The sequence below is a fragment of the Giraffa tippelskirchi genome, chromosome 7 (assembly GCF_054371585.1).
Source record: "Giraffa tippelskirchi isolate mGirTip1 chromosome 7, T2T-mGirTip1v1.2.pri, whole genome shotgun sequence".
NCBI classification, from domain to species: Eukaryota; Metazoa; Chordata; class Mammalia; order Artiodactyla; family Giraffidae; genus Giraffa; species Giraffa tippelskirchi.
In genome coordinates, this window is record NC_137281.1 from 7,040,205 (window position 1) to 7,063,497 (window position 23,293).

Genomic DNA, 23,293 nt, shown 5'->3' on the forward strand with positions numbered 1-23,293 from the left:
AATGTGATTGGAGCTGAGAGTTTAAACATCTCAGCTCATGGGGTACAGGTTCCATCCCTGGTTGGGGAACTAAGATCCCACATGCTTTGCAGCTGAAAAAAAAAAAAAGAAGAAGCAATATTGCAAAGATCTGAGCTCATAATATTCTTTCATTAAGCATGTCAGGGCACTCAGAAGCCACTGAATGCCACTCTCCTTGTGGCCATTATTAGTGCCCTGATGGTTCACTGCAGAAGCCACCCATCCCTCAAGTCACAGACTTCAATTGGAACCTCATAACAGTCAAGATGGACGCTAATATATGATTTACCATGATGCCACTGCAGACTGTGGAATATTAGCATTCCATTTCTTGACTAGGAGCTCATCACTATGTTCAAATCCTAAGAACCAACAAAATTTCCCAAACCAAATTTGAGAATTCACTTCCTCTTGCAAATATTGATGTCAGCCAAGGTATATTCAGGAGACAGAAATCACACTGGTTATTTCCACAGAGATGATTTCATATAAGGAAATATTACTGAGGTATAAAGAGTTGGTAACTAGGAAACTGAAAAGGCAAAAAGAGAGCCCTGTGGTATCATAGTGGTAATAACTCGGCACAGTGGGAGCAGCTAATAACGCTGGTGAAGGAAAAACAAAGAATATGGGTTAGAATTACGAAAACTAAACACTTGGGTGAGAGGCTCATCGAAGATGAAATCCAAGGAGGACAATGAGGAGGGGAGATTGCTCAACTGGCGCAGATGTTATCTGAGCTTAGAGGACCGCCAGGCACTGGGGCCTTCTCTGAAAGCATGCTAAAATGGCACTGGCATTTCTCAGGGTGCGCAAGATTTGGAAAAACTGCAAACTAGACTTAGCAGCTGCTGCAGGAAGGAAATGCCTCAGCTGGGATAAAGAAGCTATGCTGGGTGATAACAGATGAGAAGGAAAAACTGACAGGAAATAAGCAGAGAGCAAACCGGAAGAGCCCAGTCTCTCGGCTTCCTTCAGTCCCTTTGGTGCCCCCTACTGGCAGAGTCGGACACAGCCTGTTGGCAAAGTGAAAGTGTGGTTTTCGAAGTCGCCGAGTCCCAGATTCACAAAGGAGGGAATTTGAATCCGAGAGATAATAGCTTAGTAATTGGCACACGTAACAGTAGTGTGTACTCAGTGATTATGAGTAATCCAATTTCGTACCCCTAAGGCCCACATACATCTTTTAAGGATTCCTTGAATACTTGAGAAACTAATTATTTTCCTGGATAACTAGTCTGAATGTTGTGCTGATGTTAATTCTATCCAAATTCTATTGTGGTTTCAATGCAAATTCAATCAAAATCCCAGTGAGATTATTTTTTAAAGGAATTGACCCAATTTTTCTAAAGGTCTCCTGAAGAAACAAATAGATGAGAGAAGCAAAGATTTTTTTTGTTTCTACAGAAGAGTAATAAGATGGGTCTACAGCCAGTATGTTAAAATATAAAGTTACACTGGGAATTCCCTGGTGGTCTAGTGCCTAAGACACTGTTCTGAGTTCCCAATGCGAGGGGCCCAGCTTTGATCCCTGGTCAGGGAACTGGTCAGATGCCACATGCCACAACTAAGAATTTGCATGCTGCAAAGACCCAGTACAGCTAAGTATCTTTTAAAAATCATATATAAAAAAAAGAACAAAATAAATAAATAAAAATTTTTAAAAAAGAACAAATCAGGCTGCTCTTTTGGGAACACTTATTGAAGATACCCCACAGAGACAGAGAGCCCTGGCCATCCCATTTCCCAGGTGCCCCTTCAGCTTGATGCAGTGACCAATGACTGGTGACCACAACAAGGCCAGTGAGTTCAACTCAACCCAGACTGTATGATCATGAGCACACTGAATGCCTGGCTTTCAAAAGTTTGGCAAACTATGCATCACATACAGTTTACCACTTTAATCATATTTAAGTCTCTAATTCAGTGGCATGAATAACACTCACAACTTTGTGTAACCATCACCACTGTCTATGTCCAGAGCTTTTCATCCTCCCAAACAGAAAGACTGTAGCCATTAAACAAAACCGCCTCATTCCCCATTCCTCCCTCCTCCCAAGCTCCTGGCAACTGCCAGGAACATCTTTTCATGGGCTTATTTGTGAATCTTCAGTGCAGAAATGTCTATTCAAGTCCTTGGCCTATTTTTTGAATGGGGTTGTTTGGCTTTTGTTGTTGGATTGTAGGAACCATGTCATATATCTAATATTAACTCCTTATCAGATACACAACATGCAAATTATAGTCTCCCATCATGCCAGCTCTTTTCACTCTATTGATTGTGTCCTTGGATGCACAGAATTTTTTAATCTGGTTGTAATGCATTTATCTTTTTTTTTTCTTTCGTTGCTTGTGCTTTGGCTATCACATCCAAGCTGAGAAGTCATTGCCAAATCCAATGTCATGAAGCCTTGCGCCTGTGTTTTCTTTTGAAGGGTTTTATAGACTGGGGTCCCCAACCTCTGGGATCAAATGCATGATGATCTGAAGTGGAGCTGTCGCAATACTAGTAGAAACAAAGTGCACAACAAATGTAGTGCACTTGAATCGTCCCGAAACCCAGCCCCGCACCCACCCATCCCCCCACCCCTGCACTGGTCCATGGAAAAATTGTCTTCTACGAAAGGTGCCAAAAACGTTGGGGACCACTGTTACAGAGCGCACGTGGTGGTCTCACAGACCCTCTATCTTCCCTAGTGTTTGGATGCGACAGACCCAGGGATGCCCCTTCCTCCAGCTTCCCACCACCCTCCAACATTGTTTTCCAGCTGCAATCTTTGGAATCAGCTACTCAGCTATTCTCGATCACCGACAACCAGCCGACACCATTTTTTGAGCTTAACCCCTAATTACCGATCAACCATGAGTGCCCAGATTCGTCAGAATCATTTCACCGAGGTGGAGGCCGCTGTCCACCACCTGGTCAACAACTATCTGCAGGCCTCCTACGCCTACCCGCTTCTGGGCTTCTTTTTCCACTGCCACAATGTGACCCAAGGACATGAGCCCCTTTTTCCTCGGACTGCTCTAAGAGAAGTGCCAGGGCACTCACCATCTCTTGAAACTGCAAAACCAGCATGGCTGCTGTGCCCTCTTCCTAGATGGGTAGAAGCTGTATCAAGATGAGTGGGGTAAAACCTGGGATGCTATGGAAGCCTCTGTGTTCATGCAGAAGAACCTCCATGAACCAGGCCCATGTGGATCTGCACACCCTGGGTTCTCCCTGTGCAGACTCCCACCTCTGTGACTTCCTGGAGCCTCGGCCTAGGTGAGCAGGTGAAGCTTATCTGCAAGATGGGTGATCACCTGACTGACCTCTGCAGGCTGGCTGATCCCCAGGCTTGGCTGGGCGAGTATCTGTTTGAAATGCTTAGCCTTAAGCACAACTAGGAGCCCCCACCCCAGAGCCCCGCAGCCTTTGAGGAGCCCCCCTGATGTCAGGCCTTCTGCCCGAAGCCACTGAGAGCAACCACTAGGTGGCTCGTTAAACACTCTGGTGAACCAGCCCCACCCCAGTGACCTTTCCCCTAGTTTCACCACTTACGGCCAATCTGGTTTCATCTATGCACCTGTGGTAGGCAGAACGATGGTTCCCCCAAAGATGCCCTGGACCCTGTACATATGGTATTCTACATGACAAAGGGGAATTAGATTGCAGAGGGAATTAAGGTTGCTAATCAGTTGGAGTTGAGATTAGGAGCTAATCCTGGATCATTTGGATGGGCTCAGTCCAACCACAAAGGTCCTTAGATGGTAGGAATCAGTCACAGGAGGTATGACTAGTGGAGAAAGGCACGGAGGAATGCAACGATGATGGCTGTGAAGATAGAAGCTGGAATCAAAACCGACAAATGCGGGCAGTCTCTAGAAGCAATAAGAATATTGGGGGATTCATTTGGGAGTTCTCAACCTTTAAGTTTAGGGTGGGCAGGGACTCCCCTGGTGGCCCAGTGGCTAAGACTCTGCGCTCCCAAGGCATGGGCCCCTGGGTCCAACCCCTAGTCAAGACCCAGGACAGCCAAATAAATAAGTATATATATATTTAAAATGTAGGATGGGCAGTTGGGGTTGGGGCAGCAGGAACTGAGCTCATGAAAGCTTGTGGGGTTGATTGGGATGGGTCTTGCATGGTTGGGTTTGGTGTGACTGGAGCTGAAAGGCAGTAAATTAGGCAGGTGCCAGGGTTATAGCTGTGGAAAAGGAAATGGCAACGCACTCCAGTATTCTTGCCTCGAGAATCCCAGGGACAGAGGAGCCTGGTGGGCTGCCGTCTGTGGGGTCGCACAGAGTCGGACACGACTGATGCGACTTAGCAGCAGCAGCAGCAGGGTTATAGCTGACATGGTGACTGTAACTGGGAATTCATGGCGGAGCCTAGGGATGGATGGGAACTTTTCTCTTCCTCCACCCTGACCCTCACCTCACCCACCCCTGCCCAGCCCAAGAGCACAGCGGACATCACACCCCCAGCTCACACATCTTTATTAGTCAGGATGTGGGATTTCCAAACCCAGACAGGCTGCCTCTGTCCTGCACCAGTCCAGCTGCAGAGAGCTTCCTCCTAGTTCCTGGGGAGACCAGCTCCCCTCTGGAAGGCGTCAAAAGTTAGTGGCTGTCGTGGGGGCCCTGGAGCCCCTGGTACAGCAGGGGAGAGAGCCACAGCTGTGCTCCGAGTCCTCCTCTCCTAACCCGAATCCTTCTCCCCTAACCCGAATCCTTCTCCCCTAACCCTCTGCGCTTAAGACACTGCCCCTCTGGGAAGAGGGCGGCCACGTCCAACAAGGCGTCCTGGATGCGCTGGCCCAGCTGGTGGGAGTCCTGGAAGGAGAGACGTGTCACGTGCAAGAGAAGCTGGGAGAGGGTCTCCCAGAGGCTGAGAAACAAAAGGGCTAGGGTCCCTGCCCCTGGGCCTGAGGGCTGCGGGGTTTGAGCACTGGGACTCCGGGATCGTGGGCAGGGCGCGAGCTGGGAGTCTGGAATCCTGAGCTGTAGGAGGGGAGAGGCGGGAGTCCTGAGGGAGGAGGGGACAGGGTGGGTTAGCCTCACCGTTCTTGTGCTTGATTTTTTGCTCGAGATGTGGAAGGTGATCACGTTATCGCCCATGAACATGTAGGAAACACCGTAACCATGGTCATCGGCCTGCAGAGTGACGAGTGAGGGGAACAACACAGCCCCAGGTCCCATCCCCCAGCCATAGGTGGGAGGGCAGACCCCCCAGCCCGCTCCTCCCTCAGGGCCCAGTTCCACTCACAGGCCCGAATCCACCACCAGAGGAGACATAGTCGGGGTAATTGTGAACGTCGAACAGGTGAATTTGCTGAACAGGAATCTGGCTGGTGGCCAGCTGCCACTGCTCTGAGCGAACCTGAGGGACAGGAGTCGGTCACGTGTGCGCTAAAGACAAGCCTCCGCGGCTGAACTGCCAATTTCCCTTCAAGATGCGCTACTCTGCCCCGCCCCTTCCTGACGTCACCCCTGTGTTCTTTTCCTCTAGGCCACACCCTCTTCCCTTGTCCCCGCCTCTAACCACGCCCCTCTCCCTTTCAACTCTTGACCCTGCTGTCTTCTAGACCACATTCTTCTCCCACTGGCCCCGCCCCTCCGCCCTGACCACGCCCCTCACATCATTTCCCTAACCGTGCCCCGCTCTCTAGGCCCCTCTTCCCTCTCCACTCCTTCCCTTTCTCTCTAGCCTGGTCTCCCCGAGCTCTCTCCTCTGCTGATACCTCCTTTTTCCAACATCACCCTCCTTGCCCTGAAGTGCCTCCCTTCTCTTCTTTAACCCTTTCCCTGCTCCCAACCTGGTCCAGGAAGGGAGACTGCAGGTGGAGGAACTGGGACACGATGTAGAGAGCAAAGAGGTGGCGATCGACCCCCTGTCCGCTCATCGCTGCCTTCAGCAGAGCTTGGTGCTTATCCACCGCCAGGCGGAACAGGGCGAGGCACTGTGTGTCCTGGGGCCCCCGGGGAGGTCACAGGTCATGGAAAGACAGGAAGTGGGCTTATTGCTGGGGCCTGTTACACCACCCGGCCTCAACCCAGCTTGCAACTTCCCTGCAAGGCAGAGATATCAACTCCACTTCGCAGCAGGGAAACAGGCACAGAGAGGGGAAGTCACTTGCCCAGGGTCACACAGCAAGGCAGAATCAGGTGGGTTCCCAGGTATCTAGGGCCCAAACTCCCTTCACTGAGCCTCAAAACAAGTAGGGGGAGAGGAAACAGGTGCCTGCGGGGTTCTGAGCAGAGAGATTATGTAGGGAACATGAGGAATGGTACAAACGAAAGTTACAAGGTCACACAGGTTAAATAAAGAGACCTACATTTTGGAAACAGGGGTGCCCACTCGTGTCCTCTGTGTGATCCCCATTAAAGCATGTAGTACACTATGCTGAACTACCTCTGTCTCCCCCCATCAGTGAGCTCCTTGAGGTCAGAGACTCGGCTGTTCCTCCCCTGTCTCATCACAGAGCTTGGACCTCAGAAGGCGCTCCTTAAATGTTTGTAAATGTATGAATGAGAAGGTGGAAATGACCGAAGCCTCAAATGAGGCCCACACCCACTGTCTTCTCTTTGTCCTCCATGGCTCTCACAAAGTTGCAGGCCTCCCTTGTGCAAGAACGCACTGTCTCTGTCCGGCCTTCCAGGAACAAGCGAGTCATGGTGGATTCATAAGTCAGGCAGAATTGACCCCTGTCCTGGGGGACAAGGAGGAGATGCACCTGTCAGCTAGGCTCAGGAAGCCTTCACAGACCTGACCCACCTCTGTGTGGACCTCCAGCCTCCTTCCACCCAGGAACATGCAGTTGGGAGAGGGCTTGGCTTAATCAAGATGGTGGACCCACCACCAAGAAGTCATGAAAGGTCTCGACAATATGGGTCTTGGGGGCCCAGGGGAACTGAGCTCCTGAGAGGGGGGCGCTAGGGTTAGGAACCCAACTGACCCGGAAGTGGGCCAGCTGCAAGGCGGTCTGGATGAAGCTGTCTGAAGAGAGATGGCAGCGTTTGATGAAACTCTTGCCAAAGTGGGAGAAGGGGAAGACATGGCAGTCGATGTTTCCAGACAAGGTCTTGGCTGCCCTCAGGGCTAGAGAGATGGCTAGATGGATCTGCCAGAGAAGGAGGGAGGGAGGAATGGCTGGGGGTTACAGACAGGAGGAGGTTAGAGTTGGGGCTGGCACCTGCAGTGAAGGTCAGGATGGGATTGAGGTTTGGGGACAGGGATGGGACAGACAGGGAATAGAGCTGGGAATGAGAATGAATTAGGGTTGGGAATGGGGTTGGGATTTGGATAGGATGGGATATGAATGGGGGTTGGGTATGGGATGGGGTCGAGGAGGGCATGGCAACCCACTGCAGTCTTCTTGCCTGGAGAATCCCATGGACAGAGGAGCTTGGTGGGCTACAGTCCGTGGGGTCGCAAAGAATTGGACACGACTGAGGCCACTTAGGATGCATGGATGGGGTTAGGGTTGGGGATGGGATTGAATTTAAGAATGGTGATGGGGAGACTTTCCTGGTGATCCAGTGGCTAAGACTCCGTGATCCCAATGCAGGGGGCTGAGGACAAGGAACTAGATCCCGCATGCCCCAGCGAAAAGATCCCGCAAGATGAAAAAAAAAAAAAAGATCCCACAAGATGAAACTAAGACCCAGCACAGTCAAATGAATGAATGAATGAATAAACCAAAAAAGAATGGTGTTGGGGATGGAGGTGGATATGAGTTTGGGATGGAGACAAAGTTGGATCTGAGTTGGGATAGAACTAAATTGAGGTTGGGGATGGTGTGGGGATTGGAGTTGAGCAGGGGTGGTGGAAAGAGGGTTAGTTTGGGGTTAGGGTTAGAACAGAGGATGTGGTTGGGATGGGGTTAGATTGGAGACAGGATTGGGGTTTGGGTTTGGCTTGATTTGGGGTATGGGTTTGAAATGGGGCTTAGGGATGGGATTGATTTTTTGCTTGAGACTGGGGGTGGGGATGAGATTCGAGGCAAACCCAGGAATTTGGGGATGTGGAAGAGGAACCTAGAAACCTGGCCTCACCTTGTCTGGAAGGTCCCAGTGCAGCCTCTGGGGCTGGGGCAGCGAGGGGTCAGGGTGCCCCTTGCAGTGACCATCTGCCGAGTAGCCCAGCTGAAAGCATTCTGTGGCCAGAGTGAACTGTGTGCAGATGGAAGCTGTCAGAGTCCCTCCTCCCGCTGGACCAAGCAAGGGGCATCGAACCAGCCCCTCTTTTCTTAAGTCCCCTCTTAAGGGAGTCAGGGCAATCTTTGAGAAACAGAAGCCTCTGGATGGTCACAGGTGAGATCTTGGGGTCACAGTCATTGAGAGCAAGGCTAGTACTAATACTCAGTTGGTCCTTACTGCCCTTGTACTTGTGACTGGTTCAAAGTATGATATGCAGAGATGATAGATGACAGGAAGTGTCTTGTAGGGTCTGAGGTTAAACTGAACTGAGAGTGTCATTTACCAATATAATCAAAGGCAAAAAAAAAAAAAATCCATTTTTTAAGTAAAAAATAGGCACAGAGGAGCAGCTTACCTGGGGCTGCTCTCAAGATCTAGAAGCAGCCCTCCTTCCTCTCGTACATGCCTGATCCTCACCCTGGGCCCCAGCCAACCCTTCATGCAACATTACTGAAGACGGGGAACCCAGTGGGATGCAGACACCACCCCTGATGGTATAAGGACTAAATGAAACAGAGAAAGGAGAGAGGCTAAGGTTCTCAGGACTGGACAGGAGCTTAAAGATGAAAGAAAATACAACCCGTTCACTTGATAAGGCAGAAACTGAGGCTCAGAGGAGGGGAGTAATTTGCCCAAGGTCACACAGCAACCCAGAGCCACAGGATGGTTCTGACTCAGGGTGATATGGCTGGAAGCCCTCACTCTGGTCTCCGAACATTCTGGATTTTTATTCTCACTCAACAGCTTCTGACTGCATCCCACTGGGAGGTCTTTGGAAATGGTGGGGGGAGGGTGGCGGTCCCCAGGGTGGAGGGCCAGCTGGCTGCCCTACCTCCCACATGTGGCCTGAGATGGGGCAGTCAGCCCACGAGTGCTCCACGCTGAGGCCCAGCTTCCCATTGGAGAAGACGATTAGGGAGAAGGATTTGTCAAACCAGCTGCCAGGAGAGAGTTCAGAGTGGTCACCAAAGAGTCAAGGAGGCCAGAAGGGAAGTCGGGAGGCTCTCTGCGGGAACTGAGTGGGTTTCGGTTGGGAGATCTAGGAATCAGGGGTGGGGGCCTGGTGTGGGGATCCCTAAGAAGGTAGGGGTCTCTAGTGGGGGCTTTGATTGTCTCTGAAATGTATCTCAGGATTACGGAGTTCAGGGGTTTTGAGAGAACATTTTTCTTTAAAGTTCAAAAAAATTTCAGAAAAAAAGAGAAAAGTTCAGCGTTTACAGGTGCTGAGAGCATAGGGAAACTCTCCCAGGAGCCTCAGAAATCAGAGTGGTGCCTGGTGGGCATCTAAGAAGTGATCTTAGAATCTCTAGGTAGCAGATCCCAGGGCTGAGGTCCTGAATTTGGGGCACCTGCAGTTCTGAGTCTGAGGTCCCCAGGCTTAAGGTCTGGCTGGGGGATTCCCTGGGTCTCCAGGTCCTAGGTTTGGCACCTATTAATCCTCAGATCTGGGGTCCCTGAGTCTGCAATTCTGAGTCTGGAGTCTGGGTCTAGAGTTTCTCAAGGTCTGAGAATCCAGGTCAGAGGTTTGGCAGTCCTGAAATCTGCAGTTCTGGATCTGGGGTCCCAGGTCTAGATGTTAACTGCCTCAGAGGTCCGCAGGTCTCTCCGTGCATTGGGTCTGGGGTCGCAGGTCGGGTGGGGGCCAGATCTGCGGGCTGACTCACCGGTCGTGGCCTTGGCCGGCCAGCAGGGCGTGTGCGTAGGCATCTAAGGAAGCTGCGGGGTCTTCCCTGGTGAGCCCTGCGGGCTCGGAGTCGAGTGATATGAAGAAAGCGGCCCCTTCGACGGCTTCCAGGGCCTCTTGGGCCTGGGTCTTCAGAGACCTCCGCACCTGGGCCCACGTGTCCCTGCCGGAGGAGTGACTGAGTCCCCCCTTCCCCCTGCCCAGCCTCCGCCAGTCCCGCGACCTCAAGGTTCTGGCCGGGCCTCGGGCCCCCAGACCTCTGACCCTCACCTAGGAGCAGCGGTCAAGGCCGCCAGATGCTCCTCATGGGGGCAGGCAGGAGAAGGGTCGTCCAGGATTCGTTGAAACTGCTGCTCCAGGGCCCGCGGGGAAAGCAGGTGGCTTTGCGAGTGAGTCCCCACGCGGAAGAACCGGCCCCGGTGGAAGACAGCCACGTGTCGGCTGTCACGGAGGTGGCGGATGCGATCTGGGGAGGGGATACACTGTAAGACTAAAGACCTTTGTTAGCCACTTACCAAGTGGCTTGCAGATACCCTTCTCGTCCCATTTGAGCCAAGAGGAAACTCAAGCTCAGAGAGGGTAATAACTTGCCCAAGGTCACACAGCTTGGGAGTTAAGGAGCTGGGATTCAAATCCAGGCAGGCTGGCTCTAGAAAGCGTGCTCTTAGCCACTATACTGTTCTACCTCTATCAAGGGGATGGGTAGAGAGGGCTCACCTCTGTGGACCCCGGGAATTCGCGTGGTGTTGAATATCTTCTCATACTGGGCGGAGCACAAGGGTCGCATTCCCATCAGCAAAGTCTGCAGGAGATCACAGGCTCGTGACCTGCCTCCCAGGACCCAGGTGGTGGCCACACATCTCAGGACCACAGCTTCCGTCCCCAGCCCGCGGGGGAAGCCCTCTTACTGGCAGGATCTCCTGGCGGTCCAGGCGGTGGCGGTACAGAAGGAGGGCATGGACTGCGTTGCCTGCACGCGCCGCCTGCACAGGAGTGGGCGTGACGTACAGGAAGTCCTGCAGGCCAGGACAGGCAAGAGCAAAATGCCTGCGGTCAGGTTTATGCAGGATGGAGGCACTGACCTCAAACACAAGTCTTGATCCCAACAGGTGGGATGGTGAATTCCAGACTGTGATTGAGGTCACTGACCCTAAACCCCACATTCTAGCCAGACACCCCGACCCTAGACCCGGGGAAATATGAACCCCTTCCTTTGCCCACTTCCTAATCTCTGTTTCCCCTTCTCACCATCATGTAATAGTTGCTGTTCACCATCAATGAGTTCCGGGAGCGCAGGTACACGAATTCTTCCCACCAGTCACTGACCTGGGAGTGGGGCAGGAGAGACTCACAGCTGGGGTGGCTGGGGTCAAGGGAGGGGGAGAAATGGGGGGGTGGTCCCTCCAGACTTTGCTATGTCAAATGGGGAAGGTGGAGCTCAATGAAGCAGGCATCAAGATAGGTAACTAGCAATAACCTAGATGTCCTTCCATGGGGTATCAGTTAGCTAAACTGTGCTACCCTCATGTTATGAATAACAGCTGTTTAAAAAGAACAAGTTATATCTATGCTACTGACAGAGACTGAGCACCAAGACAGGCTGCACAGTGAAAAAGGCTAGGCACACAACAAGACATGTGAAATGATCCCATTTTATTAAAAAAAAAAAATTCTACTAAGACCCAACCTGTCAGCCAAGTGGATGAATAGACAGTGTGGTCTATCTATACATCAGATTGTTAATATAAAAAGGAGTGAAGTTCTAATTATTCAGAGTGACAACATAGATGAACCCTGAACACATGCTAAGTGAAATAAGTCAGACACAAAAGGACTAATAGTGTATGATTCCACGTCTATGAAAAATCTAAAATAAGCCAATTCCTAGAGACAGAAAGTAGAATAGAGGTTACCTGGGGCTTCAGAGAATGGGGACAGGAATCAAAAAAAAAATATTTAGGGACTTCCCTGGTGGTCCAGTGGTTGAGATTCAGCCTTTCGATGCAGGGGATGTGGGTTCGATCTCTGATCAGGGAACTAAGATCCCCCATGCCTCGGGGCAACTAAGCTTGTGTGCCACCACTCCTGAGCCCGTGGGCCACAACTAGAAAGAACGCTACATGCTCTAACAAAAGAACCCACATGCCACAGCCAAGACCGACACAGCCTAACAAGTAAATAAATATTGAGAAAATATTATTTTACTTATTTATTTGGCTGTGCTGAGTCTTAGTTACAGCATGTGGGATCTAGTTCCCTCACCAGGAATCAAACCCAGGCCCCCTGCATTGGGATTGCAGAGTCTTAGCCACTGGGCCACCAGGGAAGTCCCTGGGATAGGAATGTTTTGCCCATGAGCACAGAGAGTTTCTGTTTGAGATGATAAAAAAGCTCTAGAGATAAATAGTAGTTACGGTTATATGACATTGTGACTATACTTAGTAGTACCACTGAATTGTACACTGGAAAATGGTTACAACAGCAAATTTTAAATTATGTACATTTGAATCACAATTAAAATTATATACAATATTTATGTTATGTGTATTTATATACCAGCTTCCCTGGTGGCTCAGACAGTAAAGAATCTGCCTGCAATGCAGGAGACCTGGGTTCTATCCCTGGGTTGGGAAGAGCCCTGGAGAAGGGAATGGCAGCCCACTCCAGTATTCTTGTCTGGAGAATCCAATGGACAGAGAAGCCTGGTGGGCTACAGTTCATGGGGTCACAACACTGTGACTATACTTAGTACTACTGAATTGTACACTGGAAAATGGTTACAATGGCAAATTTTATATTATGTACATTTGAATCATTAAAATTATATATGATATTCATGTTATGTGTGTTTATATACATCAAACATGTAATATGATATATAACATGTTATATTATTATATATGTTAAAATTACATATTATAAATAAAATATATACACCTAAAGAATATCTATATTTCCCTGGGTATCAATATATGTATACATACACTCACAAAAGATTTTGACCAAAGTGCTTCTCATAGGCAATGGTGGGAGGGACAAGAATTAAAGGGAGGTGGTCAGAGATTTTTAGTGTTTTCTAGATATTTTCCTTCCTTTTTGTTACGGGTTTTTTTAAAAAATATATTTAATTATTTATTTATTTGGCTGCACTGGGTCTTCGTTGTAGCCCGCAGGATTTTTGGTCTTCCTTGCAGCATTCGGGATCTTTTAAGTTGATGGTATCGTACACTTCCTTAAACTTAGACCAGGCAGGATGTAGTTGTCGTTCCCTGGGAATAGGCAACATATTTTGGAAAAATTCAGAAGTTTCCAGCAAATGGTAGAAAAGTTCTGTACCTTGATCTAAGTAGGGGTTATCTGGTTATATACATACATAGAACTTAATTAAGCTGTACATGTAAGACTTGTGTATTTTACTATATGTATAATATTGTAACATTATATCCATGTGATGCAACAGTATATGCAAGTGATGTCTCTGCATTGGGTCTTAGTTGCTGCATGCAGGATCTTCGTTCCCCCGACCAGGGACTGAACCAGTGTCCCCTGCATTGGAAGGCAGATTCTATAACCACTGGATCACTAGGAACGTCCCTAAGTGAGCTCTTTTTAATATACACCTGATTCTTGTTAGTAAAGGTCATTATGTCCTATAAAGTGCAGGGAACGCTGATTAGCCAACACTGAGCCATTTTTTCCAGAGGGAAATACAGGGTCAGGTTCCTTCCACTCTTGTTTCACCTCAGCTAGGAATGTGCACTTCAAGCCAAGTCAAAATTTTTGCCACCTTGCACAACTCTCCGCATGATCATGAAAGTGCCACGTGTACTGATTAGGGGTTACAAATATAAGTAGAAGAATCACAAATACAAAATGTGTGAATAATGAGGATTGCCCTGTATAAGTGGTAAGAAAGCATTGTGTTAGACTTAATTCTTTTTCCTTTCTTGTCCATAAGATAATGGTGCATGTTACAACTGACAGTGTCTTAGAAGTATAATGAAATAAATCAATTAAATATACATATGGTGTGTATATATATTATTTATATAATTATACATGTATATTATTTATACATTATATAATTATTATGTTATTTAAGTGTTTTATATATATATTTTTAAGAGTGAAATCTAGTCCAAAAACATGCAGAAAAAAATCTCTAAAACTAAGGCTTTCATAGAAAAGGATGAAATACTGCTATCTGCAGCAACATTAGTTCAGCCGCTCAGTCCTATCCGACTCTTTTACGACCCCATGCACTGCAGCACGCCAGGCTTCCCTGTCCATCACCAACTCCCAGAGCTTGCTCAAACTCACGTCCATCGAGTCAGTGATGGAGATTATCATACTAAGTAAAGTTAGTCAGGCAAAGACGAATATTATATGATATCACTTATATGTGGAACCTAAAAAAAATAACATCTATTTCTTCTTCACTACCTCCAACTCATCACATGCTGCCTGGCGGCTATTTATGGCTTCCTACAGAATGGGAGGCCTGGAAGCCGCTTACAGGGCAATTCGCTGCCTGGTTCTAAGCCTCAGATTCTCAAGTTTAACTCAGAGTGCGCTCTAGGACCCTAGCTCCTGAAACCGGATGGAAGTACGTTTAGGGCAGGCGTCTGTGCGCACAGAAGGGAGAGGAAAATAACTATTCTAGGGGAAGGGCTTAGAGTCTTCGGACGCCATGGGAGGGACTGAAATGTTGGAAGGGGCCCGGAATTCTGATTTAAATACTAGCGGGCTGGGGGCGGAGTTCTCGATGTGGGCGGGTCCCAGAGGCGGAGCTAGATAATTGAAGACCCAGTCTCCGAATGTGGGAGCGTGGAGAATGGGGCCTAAAATGTTAACACAAGATGGACGGGGTTCAGAATATTGGAGAGGTGCGAGGAGCTCAGAATACTGGAAAATAGGTTTAAACTATTGGAGCGTGGGGGCGGGCCTCAATGGCCTCACACATGGAGTGAAGCGCCAATCGCCGCCGGGCCTGGGGTTGTGGGCGGGGCGTGGGGCGGGGCATGGAACTCTCAGGGTTAGGAGCTTCTCCGTTCAGGAGCTTCCCCTACAGGATGCGGTACTCACGTAATTGGACGCCCACCAGGACTTGAGCTGCAAGTACCACTGCAGCAGTGACGCCTGCAGCTTCAGGAATTCCTGCGCTAGGCCCGCGGTCCAGTCGAAGTCCTTGTCGGAGAGGACGGGTCGGACAGACTCCAGATACTGAGGGGCAAGCAGGGGAAGAGGGCAGGTCACATAGACCCCCCTACCCGTTCCGCAGCCTCCCTCCCCATCCTGGGGTACCTGGCCCACCTTGCGCACGGTGTCCTGCACGGAAGGCACAGGCTGGCGCGGCAGAGAGCGCTGGTAACTGAAGAGCATTGGATGGCGGCCAGAGAAGATACGCACCAGGGCCTGGTGGCGAGCAGGAATTAGTGGTTCATTAAACGCCTCACTGCAGCCCGGGACCAAGGTGCTGCGGTGGGGTAGGGGGCGCGCGGCGAGGGTGGCACTCCACAGACAGAACAGGGCAGAGGGGGCTTGATCAAGGGCTCTGCCTCTCCCATACCAGCCAGGTCTTGGTGGGAGAGGACATGGTTCCGTGGGGTTCGAGGAGCCAGCCGTGGTAGGACAGAAGTAGCCTCAGGGCCACGTGAAGCGTGAAGATCAGAGCTCCCCACAGACAGGACGCAAACAGCGCGGCCGCCAGGACCCCCCGCAGCCTGTGATGCTGTCCACCCCTGGGGGTGGGTAGAGAAAAAGAGTATAGGCCAGCGTCTCCCAGCCTCAGAACATCCCTCCCCTCCAGCCCTACCCGGCGCCTACTGTTCCTAACACTCTCTGACTCTGAACTTTTGGCTGTTGGAGGAATATCCTGTAGAATTAGAGTCGGTCAGAAAATGTCCAGTTCCTCATTTGTGAAGTGCTATAGGTGTGATTCTCTTGGTGTGGCTACTATCTCTCCTCAGGAATATGGAGACACCAAGTTTCTAAAATCACATCCCATGGAAACTGGCAGGAGCTTAATAAATGCGAGCTGGTATTTCTATTGAAATATACCAGATATCAGGCTTCCCTGATAGCTCAGTTGGTGAAGAATCCGTCTGCAATGTAGGAGACCCCAGTTCGATTCCTGGGTTGGGAAGATCCCCTGGGGAAGGGAAAGGCTACCCACTCCAGAATTCTGGCCTGGAGAAGTCCATGGGGTCGCAAAGAGTCTGGCAGACTGAGTGACTTTCACTATATCAGATATCAAATTACACCCTGAGGCAGAGGTTCTCAATGTGTGGCCCTTGGACCAGCAGCATCAGCACCATCTGGAAGCTTGTCAGAAATACAAATTCCTGGGCCCCAGGCCCAGCAATCAGTGTTTTAACAAGCCTCCCAGATAACTCTAATACAAACTCAAGTTTAGGAATGGCTGGTCTAAAGATACAGTAAATCCACATGTTTTGTAAAGTTGCAATAGGACAGACTGTGAGCAAATCCCACCTGGAGGACTTGAAGGGAGTCACTTACCCTCTTTAGACTAAGTAAATCTAGCCTTCCTGGAAATTTCTACTTCTGATCCTAGATCTACCCTTTCAGGCTGTCTGTACAAAGTTTGAACCTTTTTCCCCAGGAGGACTAATCTAAGACTTAGAACCTGCAACCTCACCCGCATCTGGTTTCCAAACAACAATAATCATTCAACTACTCCCATTTCATAACCTCCTAGTAGTGTACTGAATATTCCACATGAATGATTTTGTTTAATTCCTCCAACCACCCTAAAAACCAATCACTGGGTTGGCCCAAAAGTTCGTTTGGGTTGTGAAGCCCCTGACACCAAGAATAGTGAGGTCTCTTGCCTAAGACCACACAACTGTAGATTAGCAGAACTCATACTTGTGTTAGTATATATAACCATACCTGGCCTTTGTCTAGTCTGCCAACATCTCCTTTAGCAAGAAGCAGCCAGGATGGAAAATGTGCAGAAACAATAGAGGAAATCACCTCCCTTTACTTGATGCTTTCCCTTTATTAATCTGACCCCAGGTAAGTCTTGGAGGTTACTTTTCTTTAACAGACACACATGCTGATATAGAAATGCCCTGGGTGGAGGGAAAGGGGTTAGGAGGTTACTGGGTTGAAGTGGGGAACCTCACCAGTCTGGCAGAGACTCTTTGATCTTCTCCATCAGTCCTAAGGAAGGATCCAGCTGGAGGAAGCAGGCAAGTTGAATTGCACTGAAGAGGAAGAGCCAGCTGAGGGGGCTAGCAGGGAACACGCCTGTGAGAAAGTCGTTCTGTGGAGAGGAAAGGTCACCTATTCAATCAGTTATCCGATCTGCTAAGCACCACTCTTAGATGTTGACTCAGCATTGAGATGCGTGCCCAAGATACCGTGAGGAACAGACAGCTCTGGGTCCTACCCCCAAGGAGGTCAGACCAGAATGCAGTGAGTGCTCATGGCGATAGGATAAGGCAGGTTGCTCAGGCTGAGGAGGGAGTCAGGGAGGGCTCCCTGGAGGAACGGTTATTCTCAGACAGGACCCTGAAGGTGAGACTGTCAAAAAGGCAAAAACAATTGCCTGTATACAGCAGGGTCCAGAGCTCAGGGGCTGGCCTTGGAATGAATGAGGAATGAATGAAAATGTTGGGTTGGAATTCCCTGGTGGTCAAGGTGGTAGAATTCCTTGCTTTCACTGCCATGGTCGGGTTCAATCCCTGGTTAGGGAACATCCCACAGGCTATTGGGTAACTAACCAAACTCCAAACTCCTAGGGAAGCTTACTAGCGATAACTAACATTTAATGAGTGCTCACTACATGTCAGGTGCCATTTACAAGTATAAACTTTTGTTTTTGCCAAACCATGCGGCTTATGGGAATTTAGTTCCCTGACCAGGGATCAAACCTGTGCCTCCTGCAGTCTTCCAGAGAAGCACACAATCCTAACCACTGGACTGCCAGGAAATTCCCAGAGATCATGGTTTAGACCTTGGGCTCTGGAGTCCCCACCCTCTGAGCTCAAATCTCTGCTCTGTCACTAGCTAGCTGAGTGACTGCAAGCACGTGACTTTACCTCTGTGTCTCAGTTTCCTCATCTGTAGAATGGGAACAATCCAAATCTCAGTACTTGGTTCATAGGGCTGTCACGAGGGCTGGATGAGGAAATGTCATTCCACAAAGGCTTACTGCAGTCCAACAGCAGTGACAAGACAGCAAGATTCCTGCTCTCATGGGGGATAGAGACAACACCTACATAAATAAAGGCTTTGGTGGAATGAGTCAGATGGCAAGAGGTGCTATGGAGAAAATGAAGCAGAGGACGGGGGGTGGGGTAGGGTGGCACAGGGTGGTAAATTGCATAGCTCAGAGTCAGGCACACTGTAGGAGCTCAATAAATATTATGATGTCCTCTTTGTTGCTAATCTTCTCCTCATTGGGGATTTATTTACCGGACAATCTCCCCTTGGCTTGGCAGAAAGAGGTTACTGGCAAACATGGTTATTTTTGTTGTTTAGTTTTTCTTTTTAAAATATGTTTTCAGTGCTTCTATCTGGGGCTCTAGATTGCAATAGAACAGGGGCTTCCTAATATCAGAAAATTTCTCTATAGCATTTCCCAAGTACCAGGAGCATCATTAAACCATTTTGTCCCCCTGTCACACTCAGTAAGATAGTAATTATTCGTATCTCCATCATATGGGTGAAGAAATGGAGGAGACAGGAAGTTTGACAAACTCATCCCAGGCCACATGGCCAGGAAGTGGTGGAGGCATGATTTGAACCCAAGTCTCCTGGCTCCAGAGGGCACTGTCAATCACTTAGCCGGATGAGAGTACCATACTCTGAAGTCTGCTGTATCTCAGAATTTCATATCCATTTGGAAACCATCTCAAGCAACGCTCTAATCTCCTGCCAATGAACCACCTATACCAAAGCCGCATGCTTGGCCCAAGTGACCCACTGCATGTAATTCACAACTCTTGGGCATCAGTATTGAGACCATGTTCTAGAAAAGCAGCTCAGGATAGTGAGAAGCCAGACTTCTAATTCTTCCAGATCTGCCTCTACTTCTGCATCGTGGCAGCTGTGTGACCTCGGGGAAGTGAAAACATCTCTCTGAGTTTCTGTTTCCTCATCTGTAAAATGGGACTAATGATAGGCTTCCCTTAGAAGGCTCTAGATGAGGGAATTCACTGGTGCTCCAGTGGTTAGGACTGCCACGGCCAGGGTTCAATCTCTGATTAGCTGACTAGGGAACTAAGACCCTGCAAGTTGCTCAGCATGACAAAAAAAGAGGTCTTAATGAGGACCAGATGAGCAATAGATTTAAAGGGTTTGCTTGGTATAGAGCCTGAGATCTATTACTTTCTAGTATGGTTTTAGAAATGAGGAAGCAGAAGGCCAGAGAAGTTACTAACACGCCGGAGGTCACAAAGCACCTATGTGGTATGTAAGATAAGAACGGCAATGCTGGAGTGGTGACTTCTCTGAGTCAGACCATCTAAGGCAACTAATGGTTACAACAGTCCCTCAAGTCAGGGACCGTCAAGATTCCCATTTTTTAAGTAAAGAAATTCAGGCTTAGCAATGAGTCTATGGAATTACAGCTCTGGTGTTGCTGAGGGCACAGCCCTCACCTTGGGACCCAGTTCCAGGAGCTACGGCTTCAGGGTGGTTCCTGGGGTCCCTGATTGGAGAGGAAGGATGTGAGAACTCCCAAGTGACCATCAGGGTGAGAGGCAGCTTTGTGACTGAAAGGAAAGAGTCACTATTACAATGATCAATTATACTAATATGAGTGTTTGGTGGGGGCCACTGGCCATCAGTGACATTTGAGTCAGAAAGGAGTTTCAGAGCTGACTCGAATACAGGGGTTACAGTTAAAATTTTTCGACATAGCAACACCAGTTCAAATCCATCTATAAGCATAGAAATCAGAACGGTGATTGCTTTGCAGCGAGGGTGAGGTAAGGGGTACTGTGGCAAAAGGAGCTCTAAGGAACATTCTAGAATGATGGCTTTGCTGTTTTGTTGGGGAGTTGGTTACATAGGTATTATACCAGTTACAAAGATACTACAAAATTCAAGGTCTGTACACTTAAAAAATTCTCATTTTTCTGTATATAATTACATCTTAGTTTAAATACCTATTTACGTGTGTATATATGTGTGTGTTTATGTATTTAACCACAAGTTAACACTTTAGTTGCTGGATTGGCCTGAGGCCCAGGGGTTCCCAGAAGTAGGGCTGAAAGGGGCTCTCTGGGGGTTTGGGTTAGTGGCTATTTCCTTACTGGAGCAGATACATTTCTATGTTAACAATCATTTTAACAACCACTATGGCCATAGAAGTGCTGTCCAGCCTGCTCAAATGTTCCAGCTTCCAGGGAGAACCCTGGGCTGCCCCCGGCTTGTATTCTAACACCTCCAGGCTCCCTCTTCCCTGCCCACGTTTTCATCCTCTATAGCATGTCAGCATCTGACATACTCTACGTTTTGAGTACTTATCTTCTCCATGAGGGCAGGACTCTGTCTGTCTTGCTCTCTGCCATGTCCCCAGTGCCCCAAACAGTGCCAGGCCCTTCACGAATGCTCCACAGATATTTGGCAAATGAAGAACCATATTATAATCAAAAGCTAGCACTCAGAGGGCTTCCCTGGTGGTGCAGTGGTTAAGACTCCTCGCTTTCACTGCCGGGGACGCGGGTTCAATCCCTGGTCGGGGAAGTTCCACATGTCTGTGCTCAATCATGTCCAACTTTCTGCGACCCATGGATTGTAGCCCACCAATCTCCTTTGTCCATGGAATTTTCCAGGTAAAATGTCTCAAGGTGCAGCCAAAAAAAAAAACACAAAACTAACCCTCAGCACTTGCCATGGGCCAAGCACTTGACTCAGGGCTTGCACGTGAGAGTGTGTTTAATCTTTGCAACTGTGCCGTGAGGGAGGTGCTACACGTAGGGATACTGAGGCTCAGAGAGACGCGCTTGCCCAAGGCCACACAGCGAGTCAGTGGCAGAGTCAGGACTCAAACCCAGTCCTGGTGAACCCCAAAGGCATTCAAGACCTGTGTTCACAGAGAGGGTGTGGCCAGCAGGGAGACTCCATGAGCCCATGCTAAGTCACTTCAGTCGTGTCCAACTATGCGATCCCATGGACTGTAGCCCACCAGGCTCCTCTGTCCATGGGATTCTCCAGGCAAGCATTACTGGAGTGGGCTGCCATTTCCTTCTCCAGAGAGACTCCATAGATGGTGCCAGACTTCTAGAACTGGGGACCCTGGGGCTGACACGGGTTCTAGGTGGATGTGAGCATTCTAAGGCATTCTAGGGCAAAGGCAAGGAGTGGGAATTTGGGATCCAGATGGTAGAGGTTCACATTTCAAAACCAGAAGGAGGGTGTGCCACATACTGGAGAGGGTACTGGGGGCTGAGAGCAGGGGCAAGGTGGTGGCGCAGAGAGCCAGTGGGCAAGGGCTTTGGGAAAGGGGGCCTTCAGGACTGGGGTGCGGGCTACCCAAGACGTTGATCAGGCCATGGGGTTCTGGAACGGGGAGCATCTCATTTAGAGCCTGGCTGGAGATGAAAGGGAAAAGGTGAGAGGTGCACCACAGGTAAGGGGACTGAGTTCTAGAAATTGGGGTGGAAAAGTTGTGTTTGTGGGTGTGGGGAGAGTGTGAAGGGCATTCAGGAAGTGGGTACCACAGGTGAATGGCAGTTCTCCTAGGCGAGGTTGAAGAACCCAGCAGTGAGCCACAGAGAATCCGGACTTGGCTTTAAGGGGTCTTGGGAGTGGACATGAAAACTCCCAGAAGCGGGACCACCCGGGATGCCCGGAAGGGAGCCTCGCGTATCCCGGAAGCAGGTAACTGGATTCCCGGAAGGAAACCAAGTCGCAGCCCTTCTCACCCAGAAACGGGAGAGATGCCTTTTCCAAGAGCGCAGTCCGGAGAGGTAGATCTCCTGCAACACCGGGGCACCGAGCTCCACTTCCCCCGCGTCCGAAGTCAGTGAGGGTCGGAAGCCCACCGCCTGGTGAGCTTCAGCCATGTCAGGCTACAGCCCTGGGAGGAGGACAGAGGGTCATTCCTCAGACCCGCAGCCCCTTCTCCGCAGACCCAGGAATGTAGGACGCCAGCTCACCCTTCCCTAACACCTGAGGGGTCTTGAGGGTCCTGGCTGTAGACTCCAGTGTTGGGGGGGACTTCAACTGGGGACCTCTGTGAGCGCACAGAAAGGCAGGACGGATAATTCGCGTTAACCCCTTTTGTGGCTATTCTGACAACGTGGTGCGGGGACAGTGGCCCCCTCCAAAGGACTTTCAAGATTTGGGGGTCGAGGAGGGAAACTGGTCCAGGGTGAGTTGCGAGATCTCGGGAAAAACATTATTCCCAAACCGATTTTGAAATGAACACCTGCCGGACGTTGGCATTGTCCACTTCATTTCCGCTTCCCATTCCAAGGCAAGGACTGGGGGTGGGAGACTTGTGGCGGGGCGGGGGGGAGGAGAGTTGAGGGGGGTTCTCTGTAAATTCATTCGCTCTGGGGTGACCCAGCGTCCCCTCCCCCAGCCCCGGGCTGAAGGGGATGGAGGAGGAAGCACACTGCTGCGCATGCCTCGGGGATGCTGAGGCTGAGAGCAGAGGCGAGCGTCGAGGACAAGTGATGGAGAGCCCGCACTCCCACCCCAAAACGCAATCCTCCGGCCCCCGCAGGAGTTCGCGCCCCTACAGTCCGGCACTTACCACGCTGTCAGGGGTCCGCCGATAGGATCCTGGGGACCAAGCCCGAGCACACACACACCCTTCCCCCTATTTAGAGCGCCGGACTCGAGCCTCCCACTTGCATATGTCCAGTCCCAGTGCTGTGAGTCCACGACTTGGTTGATGCGCCTCCGGAGCTCCTGTCGCCTCCGACTATCCAACATCCAGGAACCCCAATTTCGGTCTCTCGGCTGCCTCGCTGGGTATTCAAGCCCCGGGTTTTATCCCCGCCCTCTTCTAATCTTCTATCCCCGCCCCCTTCAATTCCCGGCGCTCAGTTCCCGTCCCCTTAAAATTCCAGCGTCCAATCCCCTCCCTCCATTGCATCCCTGCCTTCAGACTCCTACCCGCCTGATTCTCCACCATTGGGCCTCCCCTGTTCTACGCAGCACCTCTCCTCCGAACCCCAGTTTCTTCGGCTCCCGAGTCCACTGTTTGTCTCTTTTCTCTCCTTTCTCTTCGAGGAAAGCAGCTCAGCTTAGAGTTCAGCCCACGCGCATGGGAGCCAGAGAGAATCTCAGCCCCACCACGCAGGGGATGGAGGAGGACTGCTTTGGGGTCCGGTAGACCCACCAAAACCACCCATGGAATATGAGGCTGCGGGGGCTGAGTTGGCGTGGAGGTGCTACAGCGGGTCGGATTCAAGTTAA

General features: G+C 49.9%; 1 protein-coding gene across 2 annotated transcripts; it reads right to left on the minus strand.

Moving 5' to 3' along the window:
• Nucleotides 1-4,486: 4,486 nt before the first annotated feature.
• Nucleotides 4,487-22,905, minus strand: CPT1C (carnitine palmitoyltransferase 1C). Of its 2 annotated transcripts, XM_081515044.1 has the most exons (19): nucleotides 22,626-22,905; nucleotides 21,790-21,944; nucleotides 17,038-17,177; nucleotides 15,459-15,630; nucleotides 15,203-15,304; nucleotides 14,975-15,112; nucleotides 11,138-11,215; nucleotides 10,798-10,905; nucleotides 10,607-10,691; nucleotides 10,160-10,355; nucleotides 9,870-10,052; nucleotides 9,038-9,143; nucleotides 8,062-8,178; nucleotides 6,963-7,127; nucleotides 6,582-6,716; nucleotides 5,823-5,975; nucleotides 5,273-5,386; nucleotides 5,068-5,160; nucleotides 4,487-4,839 (listed from the first exon to the last, which is right to left on the minus strand). In XM_081515044.1, the coding sequence occupies exons 2-19, from the start codon at nucleotides 21,928-21,930 to the stop codon at nucleotides 4,726-4,728; spliced, it is 2,340 nt and encodes a 779-aa protein (XP_081371170.1). In that variant the 5' UTR covers nucleotides 21,931-21,944; nucleotides 22,626-22,905; the 3' UTR covers nucleotides 4,487-4,725. The 2 variants fall into 2 exon arrangements, with proteins under 2 accessions (XP_081371170.1, XP_081371171.1); XM_081515045.1 differs by lacking the exon at nucleotides 8,062-8,178 and having other exon boundaries at nucleotides 22,626-22,878.
• Nucleotides 22,906-23,293: the final 388 nt, after the last annotated feature.

Coding starts and splice junctions, on each gene's coding strand:
- CPT1C (XM_081515044.1), bottom strand. CDS start 21,930: ATGGCTGAAGCTCACCAGGCGGTGGGCTTCCGACCCTCACTGACTTCG. Junction 15,631..17,037: donor AAAGAGTCTCTGCCAGACTG/GTGAGGTTCCCC, acceptor ACCCACCCCCAG/GGGTGGACAGCATCACAGGC. Junction 11,216..14,974: donor CCTGGTGGGCGTCCAATTAC/GTGAGTACCGCA, acceptor CCCCACTCCCAG/GTCAGTGACTGGTGGGAAGA.